General features: G+C 35.9%; 1 protein-coding gene across 1 annotated transcript in view; it reads left to right on the top strand.

Moving 5' to 3' along the window:
- Window positions 1-12,421, top strand: part of PREX2 (phosphatidylinositol-3,4,5-trisphosphate dependent Rac exchange factor 2) — a 187,589-nt gene that overhangs the window by 93,773 nt on the left and 81,395 nt on the right. The window contains exons 19-23 of the mRNA XM_074882653.1: window positions 1,289-1,437; window positions 3,149-3,234; window positions 5,416-5,552; window positions 8,895-9,012; window positions 9,840-10,024. Of these exons, the coding sequence (XP_074738754.1) occupies window positions 1,289-1,437; window positions 3,149-3,234; window positions 5,416-5,552; window positions 8,895-9,012; window positions 9,840-10,024 (675 nt within the window). The remainder of the gene's footprint in view (window positions 1-1,288; window positions 1,438-3,148; window positions 3,235-5,415; window positions 5,553-8,894; window positions 9,013-9,839; window positions 10,025-12,421) is intronic.

Consider the following 12,421-nt stretch of genomic DNA (forward strand, 5'->3'; position numbering starts at 1 on the left):
TAGTAGTAGAAGTTAACAATGACAACTTTCCAAGAAAGCTATGGTTATGAATCTTTTTTTTTTGTTTTGATTTTTTGTTTAAAATATTGCTCTGACCATTATCAACACTCATTTTCTGCTCAGGTAGATTGTCATATTGAGTGATATAAAAGTTATCATTTTATTTTTATACATTTTATAATATTCCAGTGATGACATCAATCATGAGTGCAATAAACATTTTTGGTAGAATATGAAACGAGTATAAAGCTAGTCTGTGAGCTGCACATGATATCTAGGTTGGAAAGGACCTTGAAGATCATCTAGTCCAACCTTTAACCTAGCATTGGCAGTTTCCGACTACACCATATCCCTCAGCATAAAGGATGTATCAAGCTTTGGTTAAAGTCTAGAATTTGAGAATCTGAATGAATAAATGACAGCCTTTCTGTTTGTTAGTATTGCTTTAGATGCTCTTTGGGTAAATTCATATTCTGCTGAACTGCATGGGAGTCTCTATACATATAAAGATAAAAAAAGAGTCTCTTCCATGAGAGAAAAAAATTAGACCTAGATTTCAAGCCTTTCTAAATCTCATGGTGGAATAGAATTTAAGATATTAGAAACTAAGAAATAATTAAGAAATTATAAATCAATAATATAATACAGCCACAGAGCTATATCCGGGGTGATATCTAGCAGTCAGGTTCTGTCATGATCTCGGTGCTAAGGCTTAGCTTGTGCCCTGAGCCTCTATGGGTACTCCTGCCATCCAACTAATTATGGTTCCTTTCTTGTTAGACCAGAGTTTAAAAACTATACAATTTGGCTTGCCATACCTTTGGCTCAAAGGCCATGAAACATTTAAGGATGTTGTTTTGTTTTGGAACTTAATAAATATTCACTTACTAAAATATTAATCAGCTCTTTCCTTATGAAAAGAAGCTTTCGTTCCTTTGGAGAATGATGGATGGACAAATTAAGTAACGTCATAAAAAAAATAAGGTGGCTCAGTGAAATTATTACAGACACTAAGTGATATTGTAATACTCTTATAAAATCTTGATTAAGACTAGGTCTTGTATTTAGGTCTCTTCAGAATGAGTGTTTACTGTACCCTTCATGTGAATTTTACCAGTTCTAGAAGCATTTTGTGGTGTCTTTTGTGTGTGGTATGTGAAGAAGGCGTAAAGAATGTAAACGAAATGTGTGTGTCATTATTCCTATTGGGGTTGCATACCAGCAGAAGAAAACATAGTGTAAATGGTTATAAAAGGCAAACATATACACAACTGTTATTGTTTTCTAGATGGCAGGCTTGGAAGTTGGGAAAAAAATCTTTGCCATTAACGGTGACCTGGTTTTTCTGCGACCCTTCAGTGAAGTGGATTGCTTCCTGAAAGCATGTTTAAACAGCAGAAAGCCCCTGCGGGTTCTTGTGAGCACTAAACCACGGGAGTAAGTTGTCATTCCTTTAGGGGAATTTTTACAAACTGCAACTGGAGTGAATTGTAAAAGACCAGTGGAACTTCAGACAGCATTACTGTAAAGAAATATGACATAAAGATGCCAATCTGTACTGATACTCAAAAAAAAAACCCCAAACAAACAAAAACAACCAAAAAAAGAATTCCCCAGAACAGTTGATGATAGTGTTGTAGCAAGCAAAAAGGCGTATCTTGGCCTTTCTTTAATGTAGATCTTGGTGTGATTTCTGACACAACTTGCCAGTGAAAATGGGGGTGAATTTCAGGGTTGACAGAGATGATCTAGTGAATGAGGAGTTCAGAGGAGTTGAAGAATTTGTTTCTGAGTGCTGTCTGCTTTTTGTCAGGAGCTGCTGCTAACACAACTGTGTTGGCAGAAGAGATGGTTCTCTCCTAAATTCTTAGCCTAAACTGCCAGTGATCGTCTTTCATAGCTCATTAGCATGTTCACAAAGCATATTCAGAATGAAACTGTAGAGATTGTATCAACCTTAGTTGATATATAAGAATGCTAAAATGATGCTATACTTATGAAAATATTTCAAATGAAAATTTATTAATCTCAAGAATATTCTAATACTTTTGAAAAATGTATAGACTTCAGTGGCTTTTGGATCTCACCTCTGCTGATAATCATCTCCAAATGCTAAACATCATTTATACCAGAAAAAAAATGAAAATACAAGAAATGATGCAATGATATTATTTACAACTACCTGTAAATCAAGTTTATTACAGTCCAAATGTATTTTAAAATCACTTTTCAGCATCAGTTTGGATTTGTCTGCTTTTGCACTGGCAAATGGAGCTCGGGGCAAAGATCCCTTAAATAATAAAGGAGCTGGCTCTGGAAGTAAAGGCTGCAAAGTTAAATCAGTGCACTGTTATGCATGACCTAACTAGCTCTGATAAGGGCTAATGCAGCTGTGTTGCTTTTTCTGGAACCTGAGCTGGTATCATGTGGCTATGTTAGCTTACTTTTGGCAAGCTCAGGGCTTCATTTGAAGGAGTAGATGTGAATTTTGATTCTCAGAACTGTGTTTTTCTTGGGTATGTTTGTCAGTAGGTTTATCACTGTTGCACTTAGACCAAGTGGGAGCATAGGACAATGTGCTTACAAGTTACATGAACAGTAGTAGGAGATTTCTTGCTTTACAAAACTCACTACTTTGCATAGCTGCTCAAAAAAAGTGCAGCAAAGTATTTTTTCAATAAAACTCACCAAGAAGATGCTTAAATGTTAACAAATTGTAATACTGATCTAGTCTCTGCAGTCTTTTGCAGCTCATCTGACAAGGCCTGTCATGATCTGTGGTTCCCAGGCTCTGTCCTCTTGGCTGAGAGACTGCCTGCCTTCCCAGGGCTTTCAGTGTTGCTGTGCTGTGGCAACTTACCCAAATCGCTGTTCCTTTGGGAGGGATTTTAAAGCTATGGTGGTGCTGTGGTTGTAATTGGCATATTGAATTTCCCTTCAAAATAGTATTACCTTCCTCTGATTGGTTTCAGTATCTCAACTTTCGGTATCCAAAGTATCTGGAATATGTATGTTGCTGAATCTGAAACTGTGCATTGAAGGAAAGCGTGGAGTTACCCTTGTAACCTACTTATTGCTGTCCACTTTTTTCTTGAATAACAAAATACTACCTTTTGCTACATTTGTATTGAATCTTCGTTTGTATCAGGACAGTGAAGATTCCTGACTCTGCAGATGGACTTGGATTCCAAATCCGGGGCTTTGGCCCATCAGTTGTCCATGCTGTTGGAAGAGGTAAGCTGTAAGAGCTGTCAACAATAGTGATAAATGTACGTTTACTATCTAAATGGCATGGCTGAAATAAATCAAAATTTGTTCCAGTGATTCAGCTTAGATATTTTTTTCCCGTGAAAGTAACAATGTTAAATAAAACCAAATAAGATTAGTTTGTGTTCATATACTTGGTATGCTTTGGATAGATTTTCTGGCCTTTTTTGTATGTATGTATTTATGTGAATGTAGGAAAGTTAAGGCCGGGCATTCTTCACAGACTAAGGAAGCTGATGGATGCAAAATCACCTTCTCCAGTGAATGGGTGTCGGGAACCACTCACGTTGTGAGTGTTACTTTATTAGGTGTCCATGTGGTTCTACAATGTTCTGAAAACATTTTACAGAAAATGCATTTTTCATAAATCTTTTCAAGGGTGCTAGTGACCTAGTCTGTCTTTGTAATTGCAGATGTTTCCTCTAATACTGTTTTGTCCATTTTGTGATGTGATTGTCAAATGCTTGCCATCCTTAACTCCTGACTGGTGCACTGGCAATAAAAGAAGTTGAAGCATTCTTTGTTGCTGTTGCATGTTGTTAATTGTAGAGCCAACTAATACTGTATTTTAAGCTGTTGTGGGGCAGTTGTGTCCTTTTTCCCCCCTCCACCCTTTGTAATTGAGGGATTTAAATTGAACTGATCTGCAAAGTAGCCAGATTTGAACAGAGCTCGATGATGTTTTTTCTAGGCTGTGGTGCCAGAAATTATATTTTTGAGAGAAATTCTAATAAACTACAGACTGTTTAGCTGATGTGATAGTTATTTCTGCACCTGGATCTCAATTCAACTGCCTATCCTTATTCATTAAGCACATACTTTATTCCAATTAGCCTCAACAGTATGTAAGTGCTTGTTTTTGTGGTTTGCTAAACCTGAAAGATTTTAAGCATATGCTTAAATACTTTGCTGAATTGGGACCTTAGTTTTTTTGGAGAGGTTTTTTTTTGGGGAAGAAATTTAATAAGGCCTATTTAAATGTTTATTTTTAAATCCTTTTGAGGGGGGGATTGCAATAGCTGGTAATGGTGTCATTTTCAAAGGCTTTCTTTGATACTAGATGTAAAATGCAGCTATCATCTACTGTGATAGTACCCAAAATGAGGAAAATTCAGGTATATTCTTTAAGTTATTTCCTTGTCAAATATGTTCAGCTGACATGTCATGACATAGCTTTTCTGTTTGTCAGCCCTGCAAATTCAGTCTAGCCTTTTCTTGCATAGCAGCTAGCTTCTGCACCTCAGCCTTGCAGTCTCTAAGCAATAGGTTCTGACTTCCCTGACACCATTGTGGCAGTATCAAGAGAGACATAAGGAGGTGAATGTTCAGGTAGCTGGAACTAAGTTCATACTCCAGCAGGCTGTCTTTCAGGAGTGGGATTGAGTCACACTGAAAAGACATGGAGACAGCTGCTGTTTTTGTAGTACTTATTCAGTGGATAGAAGATTTTCCCAAGGTGGTTATTCCATTGTGAAAACTGAACCATATGTTTTAAGTTGCTCAGCAAGAATCTTTTGTTTTTGTTTTTTTACCCCAAAAATAATTAAATTTGAGATCTCCTACTTGATTATCTTTGGATATTTTGATTTATGCTGTAAGGCACTCTGTTATAATTGCGTTGATAAAAAGATTAAAATAAGAAGACGACTCTTGGAAATGTCTTTGGATTTGGATATTTCACTTCATGTCTAACAAGAAACTCTAGTATGGTCTGATACTTCTTTATGAATTGTCAGAAAGCTTCTGTTCTGTATGTGAAATAGAGACACCTGAAGTAGTCAAGAAGTTCATAAGCTTGGGGCATTTAAAAGAATTCAGAATCGAAGTGGTCTAAGTTTTATAATTGGTGAGTTTCAAGCTAGAGCCTTTCTATCCTTCTAAAATCCTTTAAGACAAATTTTCCACATTTTCATATTACTAATGAACATTTGTTTTATAAAACAGCCTTTAGAGAATAGTCTGGTCTCTTTTTGTGAAATCATCTGCTGGGGAGCTCCATTTTCTTGGAGTCCAGCTGACTGCAGAAGCATCCTGTGGTCAGGGGAAGTACGTAGGAATTGGTGAGAGCAGATTCTAATTAAAATATGAGGCTTTAAAGGGGATGTGTAGGAAAAGAAGTCTGTTAACTCTGTGGGGTTTTTTTAATAGGTACGGTGGCAGCTGCGGCAGGTCTCCACCCTGGCCAATGCATAATCAAAGTGAATGGAATTAATGTCAGCAAAGAGACTCATGCAAGTGTTATTGCTCATGTCACGGCATGCAGGAAGTACAGACGGCCAATGCAGGTATGTCTCATTTGGTTCCCTTGCAGATTTTCTTCGGAAGTTTATTTTGATCAGAGTAAACAGTGTGGTGTGTACCTCTGTCTACATATCTGTTGTGTTTGGGTGGGATGAGGGCAAAGGAGTGGTGAATAAAAGTGAAGAGAAACCAGTTGAATTATAAAAGCTGAAGATTGCTCAATATATTGCTGATGTTCAAGGTCTATTTAATTTCTGCACCGAAATAAATCTAAGCCTATAGGTAATTTTTTTTATATGGTACTTTTAAAGGATTATTTCAAGTGTTTCTGCAGTTCTGTGCAGAAAACATTATGAGGTATATTCTCATCATGGTTGGGAGGGATTTACACGGCTTGTTGCCTGCTCAGCAGCAGGAGAATGCAATGCAAAAAGCTGATTTTTTTTACCAGAATTTTGTAACACTTCAGCACATAGAGAGCAGAGTGCACATATTCCATCTATAAAAGTCTCTGTGTTCCCATTGCATTCCAATCTTGGGAATAAACTATATATTCAAGCACTCAAAATTTAAATTTTTTTAATATAAGCATTCAGTTTTTGTTATCTTTTTTACATGAGTGTGGGAGAAGAGAAAACAAATTTAAGGAAGAAAACCAAAACCAGCTGGATTCTATAATGTAATTTTCCCTGCAAATTTTTCATAAACTGTTAACCAGTATCATTAATTAACTTCACAGACTCTCCCAGTGCATGTTAATTGGGAAGAAAAATCCAATTAAAATCGAGTGAAATCCTTCTCCCACACCTACTGCATAGATATGAGATAAGAATTATAAGAGTTAGTTAGAACTGTGTCATGCAAATACAGTCTTTATGAAAATGTTTGTCTGGATGTTTCTATTTAAACTCTTAATACAGAATTGAAGTTGTTACATAGCATGTCAAGATCAAGCTCACCTGTTCTTTAAAGGAAGATGTGCTCTAGTAAAAGAAGGTGCTTTGTAGAAAAACTGTCTAGAATAAAAGAAATCAAATTCTTTATAGCAGGTGTGTTCTCTCTGTGTATAACTGCAAAGTTCCTATAGAGATTAGTGACATCCAAAAGGGATTGATTAATGATGGCTGGCATGAATGCCTTGACATGCAAAGTTACTCAGTTTTTTTCATCCACTTGTGTCATATGTTAGAGTACATAACTGTTTTCTCTATACAGAGTATTTATTTTGATCTTAAAAAGTAGCTGATCATAATTCAGCAAATCATGAATGACTGAAATCCCCCAGAGTGAGAAGAAAAACTTCATTTAGGATGTAGTGCTATCAAATGCTATGAGAGAACTGAAATAAATGGCAGTATTCCCACTGGTGTCAAGACAGCTAAAATTTCATTTTCTGTTCAGAAATTTGGGTTTTTAATTATTTGGAAGATGACTATGGATGTCTCTTGTTTTGTAAGTACAGTGCATTAGCCTATCATTTAATTAACACAAATATTGCAGTCTCTTCTGTGGTTGGCAATTGCATAACTGAAATAGGATCTTTTTCTGTTTCCTGTATATTCCACTTCAGAGGGTGAGGAGTCTTCCTGCTTGTCTGGAGTGTGAAGTTTCATTTCAGATTCTTGCAGTGTCAATAACTGTAACTTTTGTTGGACAATGTTTATATTCTTTCTGTATTGTCTGGAAAAGAAAATTGAAAGCAGATTTTACTTCTTGGAATTACAGTTTCTTTGCAGTGATACTAATCATGATGTGACAGATTTATGCTTAATTTGTGCCTCTGTAATGCTTTTGGAGAACATTGCTCCAAATCATACTGCATTATATCTTGTGTTAACTTTTGAAAGAGGGAATTCCAGTTTATATTAGTTAGTCCTTCCATATTAAGTTCAGTCCTAGGCCATATTAAGTTCAGTCCATATTAGTTAGTCCTAGGCCATATTAAGTTCAGTCCATATTAGTTAGTCCTAGGCCATATTAAGTTCAAATAATGAAGTGGCCCTTTGACATTATGTAAATGTCCTATTAGCGATTGGCATGGCAGTCTTAATGCTGGCAAACAAACCTGTATGACTCCATAAATAAGCAGCAAGCTTTCAGGTGTACTTGCAAAGAAGCGTGGGTTTCAGAGGTGTCTCTGTTGATCAGCTTGTGCACAGATGTCTTCCAACAATCAACAGAGAGCTCTGAAAGTTAAGAGTTAAGTTTTCTGTGTAAAATATTTCAGTGCCATTGAATGAAAAGTAAGGCATGGATGAATCTAGGAAACCTAGAGAGAAATAGTATCTTAATCATACAAAAATTTAGTTATCTATGATTAATGGGATAAAGATAGCAGCTTTGTTGTATAATTGTTGAATAATACTGTATATTAGCAAAGCATAATCTGATGTACTTGGCATTTTGCGTGAAAATTGTAAAATTCAGTTTGCTGTCCTTGCTTAACTTTGAATTCTTCCACAAACTTCTTTTTCAAGTCTGTGAATTCAGATTAGTCATAATAGTGCCATTTATTCTGCTGTAGCTGTTGGAGAGGGAGTGATTAACTGACTGTCAAGCTTCCTTTGAAGTGTGAGGGGAAGAGAAGAGTAGTCTGGAGATACTGTACTTGATAGGCCCTTCCACAGCGATGTGATGGGCATGTGGCTGAGTAAGTGAGGGGGGAGAACAACATGTAAGGCGTACACGTGGCTTCCTCATAGGTTGTATGACCAAGCCACCATTCCTGTGCTCACGTGTCACTCAGTCACCATAAGATGCTGGTCTTTTGGGGCCTGTGATTCTGTCCTTTTTGGGGGGTTTTGCTAATCTGCAGGGAAAAATAGTAAAGTACATCTAGTAAAGCAACTGTACTAAAGGCAATTACAAGTAATGAAGACTGTAGTGTATATTTTTCTTGCCAGTGACACATGGGCAATAGACTAACTGGACATAACTATATCTTGGTTGGTATTCCATACTATTTGCCATCAGATTTGTGGAAGCGCAACGGCTTTAGTAAGGCAAAAATGCAGTTCTCTATTTTTTCATGATTTCTTGTCAGATATTTTTCAATCTGCAGTTTGATTTGAAATGTCTTAGATTATTTTTGTCAGACATGAAACTGATGGATGTCATGCTGTCACAGATTTCATACTGTCTCATGACAGTATACTCTGAAATAAAAAATAAGTTGACAAAATGCTTCAGATGGTTTTAGACAAAGCCAAAATTGTCTGTAGTTTTCAAAATACTATTTTTAACTTGGAGCTCAGAAGGCAATAAAGCTGATAATAATCAGGGAATTAAAGCACCTATTTCATGTTTGAGAGCAGTAAAATAAGTTGCTATCAATTGCACTTGCAAAGCTTTTCCTAGCTTTTGTCTTTGTTTTGTTGTTTTTTTAGCAAGATTCTATACAGTGGATTTACAACAGCATTGAAAGTGCACAGGAGGATCTTCAGAAAACAAACACCAAGCCCTCTGGAGATGATGGAGGAGATGCCTTTGACTGCAAAGTGGAAGGTATGTGATGGTTGTTTTGATGTTGTTGCTCAGAATGTTGGTGTAGTAGCAAGGAAAATAGAGGCAGTGGTTTTGTTTTCAGAGAGGAGATTGCAAGGAGACCAATGTATTTTACATAAGGGCTTGCTTTTTTATGTAATCTAAAGACATAAATTTAACATGCTGTTCTCTGAAAATTACTGTATTTCCCATTTCAAGAAAAAGCTGTGAACACTTTAGGGAAAATCTGTTTAGATTGCATTCATAGGATGCATAATCCTAGGAATTACTTGATTTATTTTCACCACTAGTAATCACTTGAGGCTAAATTAGATGTGTTAGTCACTACTGCATGAGAAATAACAAATCAGGTATCCTTCAGATAATTTTCAGGCAAGCTTAGATAAAGCTGTATTCATATGCATCATGGTAATTAAAGAGACAGTTAACATGTGAACTGTATTTATGTTCTCTGGGTAAATGCTGATATTGTGGTTTCACTTCTGAATGCTGACACTCTGTTTATTTAGAAGTTCTTAGTTTTCCCTTTTTTGTTGCTTCTTTATGTCTCTGGATTGTAAATGAAATTGAATTAGTCCTCTCCAATAACTATTTGTAAAGAGAGACTACTGTGACTTGTCTGTTCATGCCTCTTGAGCAATCTGGTATTTTAGCATCCATACATCTATTGGTGTTCTGATTTTTAAATCTTTCAGTTGGTAGCTGGGGTTTTTGATGGCCATTTTTAAATAGTATGATCGGAGCACACCTGTTTCTAGAATGTTTGACTATGTCTGTCTTTGTTTAATGGCCAACCCTCCTGAACTGATTTGTGTTCTTTTCTTTAGAGGTAATTGACAAATTTAACACCATGGCAATAATTGATGGGAAGAAAGATCATGTGAGTCTGACTGTTGACAATGTCCATCTGGAGTATGGAGTGGTTTATGAGTATGACAGCACAGCTGGAATAAAGTGCCATGTGTTAGAAAAAATGGTTGAACCAAAGGGATTTTTCAGTTTGACTGCAAAGGTAGGAAGCAATTTTTGTATGTATTAATTCTTCCTATGCTTAATACTAATGGAGCAACATCTGTCTTTTGCTTAGTTTTAGGATTATATGCATTTCATTTAACACCTTATAATTGGTCACCTTTCTCCTTCTGACGTTTTGGAGGATGATTGTGTACTCACAAAGCAAACTAAGTTATGGTGTAGTTATAAATTAAGCCTCTAAACTGAAAAAATGTTAAAGAACTTTAAAATCTTCTGTTCCTCCTGCCCCTCTCCCTTTTTTTCTTAATTATCAAATAAAACTTGAAAGAAAGTCAAAGACTCACTGAAATGTCAAAACTTGGTGAAAGTAGGCTGTAGTTTACAGAAGTTATTTAATCTCATCAGAATTACATATGCAACTTTTAAAATTTGTTTCAGTAAAATGAGTAGCACAACACCTGTCTTTTCTGTGTCTGAAAGTAAAATAAAGCTGTGCATATACAGGTGCACACATTGACAAAATCACAGAGGAGGAAATAAGCCAAGTGCCACTTTAGAGTTTACTTTGGATTTTTTATTCGGTGAATATTTCCAAATGGTAAAATCTGTGATGGCTATGAATGGGATGTGAAATTTTTTATATATATTTGGTATTGTCTGGGTCAGATTGACAAATAATGGATTAATACAGCTCTTTTTCTAAGTTTGTTTTTATCTTTTCACATACATATACATGCTACCAAAGTACACTTAACAAAAGTATGAAAGACCAAACTTCTGGGGAGTGTATTGATATCTGTAAATTTCTTTTTCTGTTAAAGTACTGATCTTTTACTGAAATGAGTGAGGCATGGGGACCTATTTTTTTTCCCCTGACTTCAATTTGGAGCAGTTCAGGTTAACAGACAGGGGAGTAACTTCTTGCATCAACATCATGAGATTTGCTAGAGCTGGTCTAGTCAATGCTTCAAGTCATTGTCCTGAAAGCTGTTAATTCTTGCTGTAATTACAATTTCGTATAAAATGTTTAACGTATTATTTCCTAACTGCTTAAGAAATATTTTTCCGTTGTTGTATATGGAGTAGTTAAGTAAAGAAGTACTTTCAGCACACTGATTTCTGGCCTTAAGTAATTCAGTGTCATCACCCTTAGTGTTTAGGTTGGCTAATTAAATATTTAGAAATTATTAAAAAACAATAAGGAGATGTAATGTGTTAGAATAATATAAAGTTTATATCAAGTGATAGTGGTCTAAAGACTACAGAAGGTTCACTGGTAGAAAAATCAGGTCCCTTAACTCAAAGGCATTAATAAAAATTGTAGTGGTACTTCGCCAAATTTAACTGTCTGCAAATGGTTTTAAATACTCTAAACATAAACCTCTCTGTGCATTCAGTGGCGTCTTATGCTTCTTTCTGTCTTTGCTGTGTATTTATTGCTACTTTGCTTTTTTTAAACATCTCTATTCTGCATCGTATGGAGTAGGGGAGTGAAGTAATCCTGGACTGCTTTCCTACATTGTGCTAATCTTTGTGTTAATTATTATGATGAGAAAGTATCCAAAGTTGTTCTGCAAAAATTACTGGTTTCGAATGCACTTATTTTAATGTACAGCTGCAAAAAACCCCACTTGAATTATTTAAATTTGTATTCTTAAACCTGACATAAAGGAAGCTTAGAAGTGTGCCAAAGTGACTGCGGTGTTTTAATATAGTAGTTAAACACTGTAGCAGAAGAGTTAAAGGCTTTCCCTAATTCATCGTTCTGGGGCCCTGAGAAAAAAATTATCTCAGGATCTAGTAATTTATAATCTGTGACTTCTTAAAAACTTCAGATTTTGCACTCCAAAATTTCTGTACAGTGTAATTTTTTTCTAAACTCCTTGGTCAAGTTTATAAATTGTATATGACGTCTGTGATGGTGGATAGTATAATAATGAATTGCAGCAGAAGTGAATTACAGATATAAGTCCCATGATGGATTAATACTGTATGTGTTGTTAGTCCAGACTTATTTGAGTATCTCTAAAATGCGAGCCTTTTGTTATTTAGGTGCCTTAATCTGGGTTTTGGGTGTCTTTGTTAGAAAGTTATTTTGGGTGTGTTTTTCAAACACATCTTCCAAGTGGGACCCAACCAGCAATTGGCATCTCCCAAGCTCCATAACACAGTCAATTTCAATGCCTGAAATGTAACTCTGACTCCAAAAAAGAGCTATATACTACCCTCATCTCTTCAACATGCCTTTTTTCAGTTTTCTGTCACCATCATGTGCTGGTGCTGTTTCCATCATAGCAAAATGTGAGGCTTTGCTGGGCAGTATATCTTGGTCTGTTCCCTATTTCCTGTTTATATATGCAAAATATACAAGAGGATAGCACTCAGTTTTCTTGCATGCTTTTTCAGTGTGTTAGTATTGCTTATACTGTCAGAC

The sequence above is a fragment of the Strix uralensis genome, chromosome 1 (assembly GCF_047716275.1).
Source record: "Strix uralensis isolate ZFMK-TIS-50842 chromosome 1, bStrUra1, whole genome shotgun sequence".
Taxonomy (NCBI): domain Eukaryota; kingdom Metazoa; phylum Chordata; class Aves; order Strigiformes; family Strigidae; genus Strix; species Strix uralensis.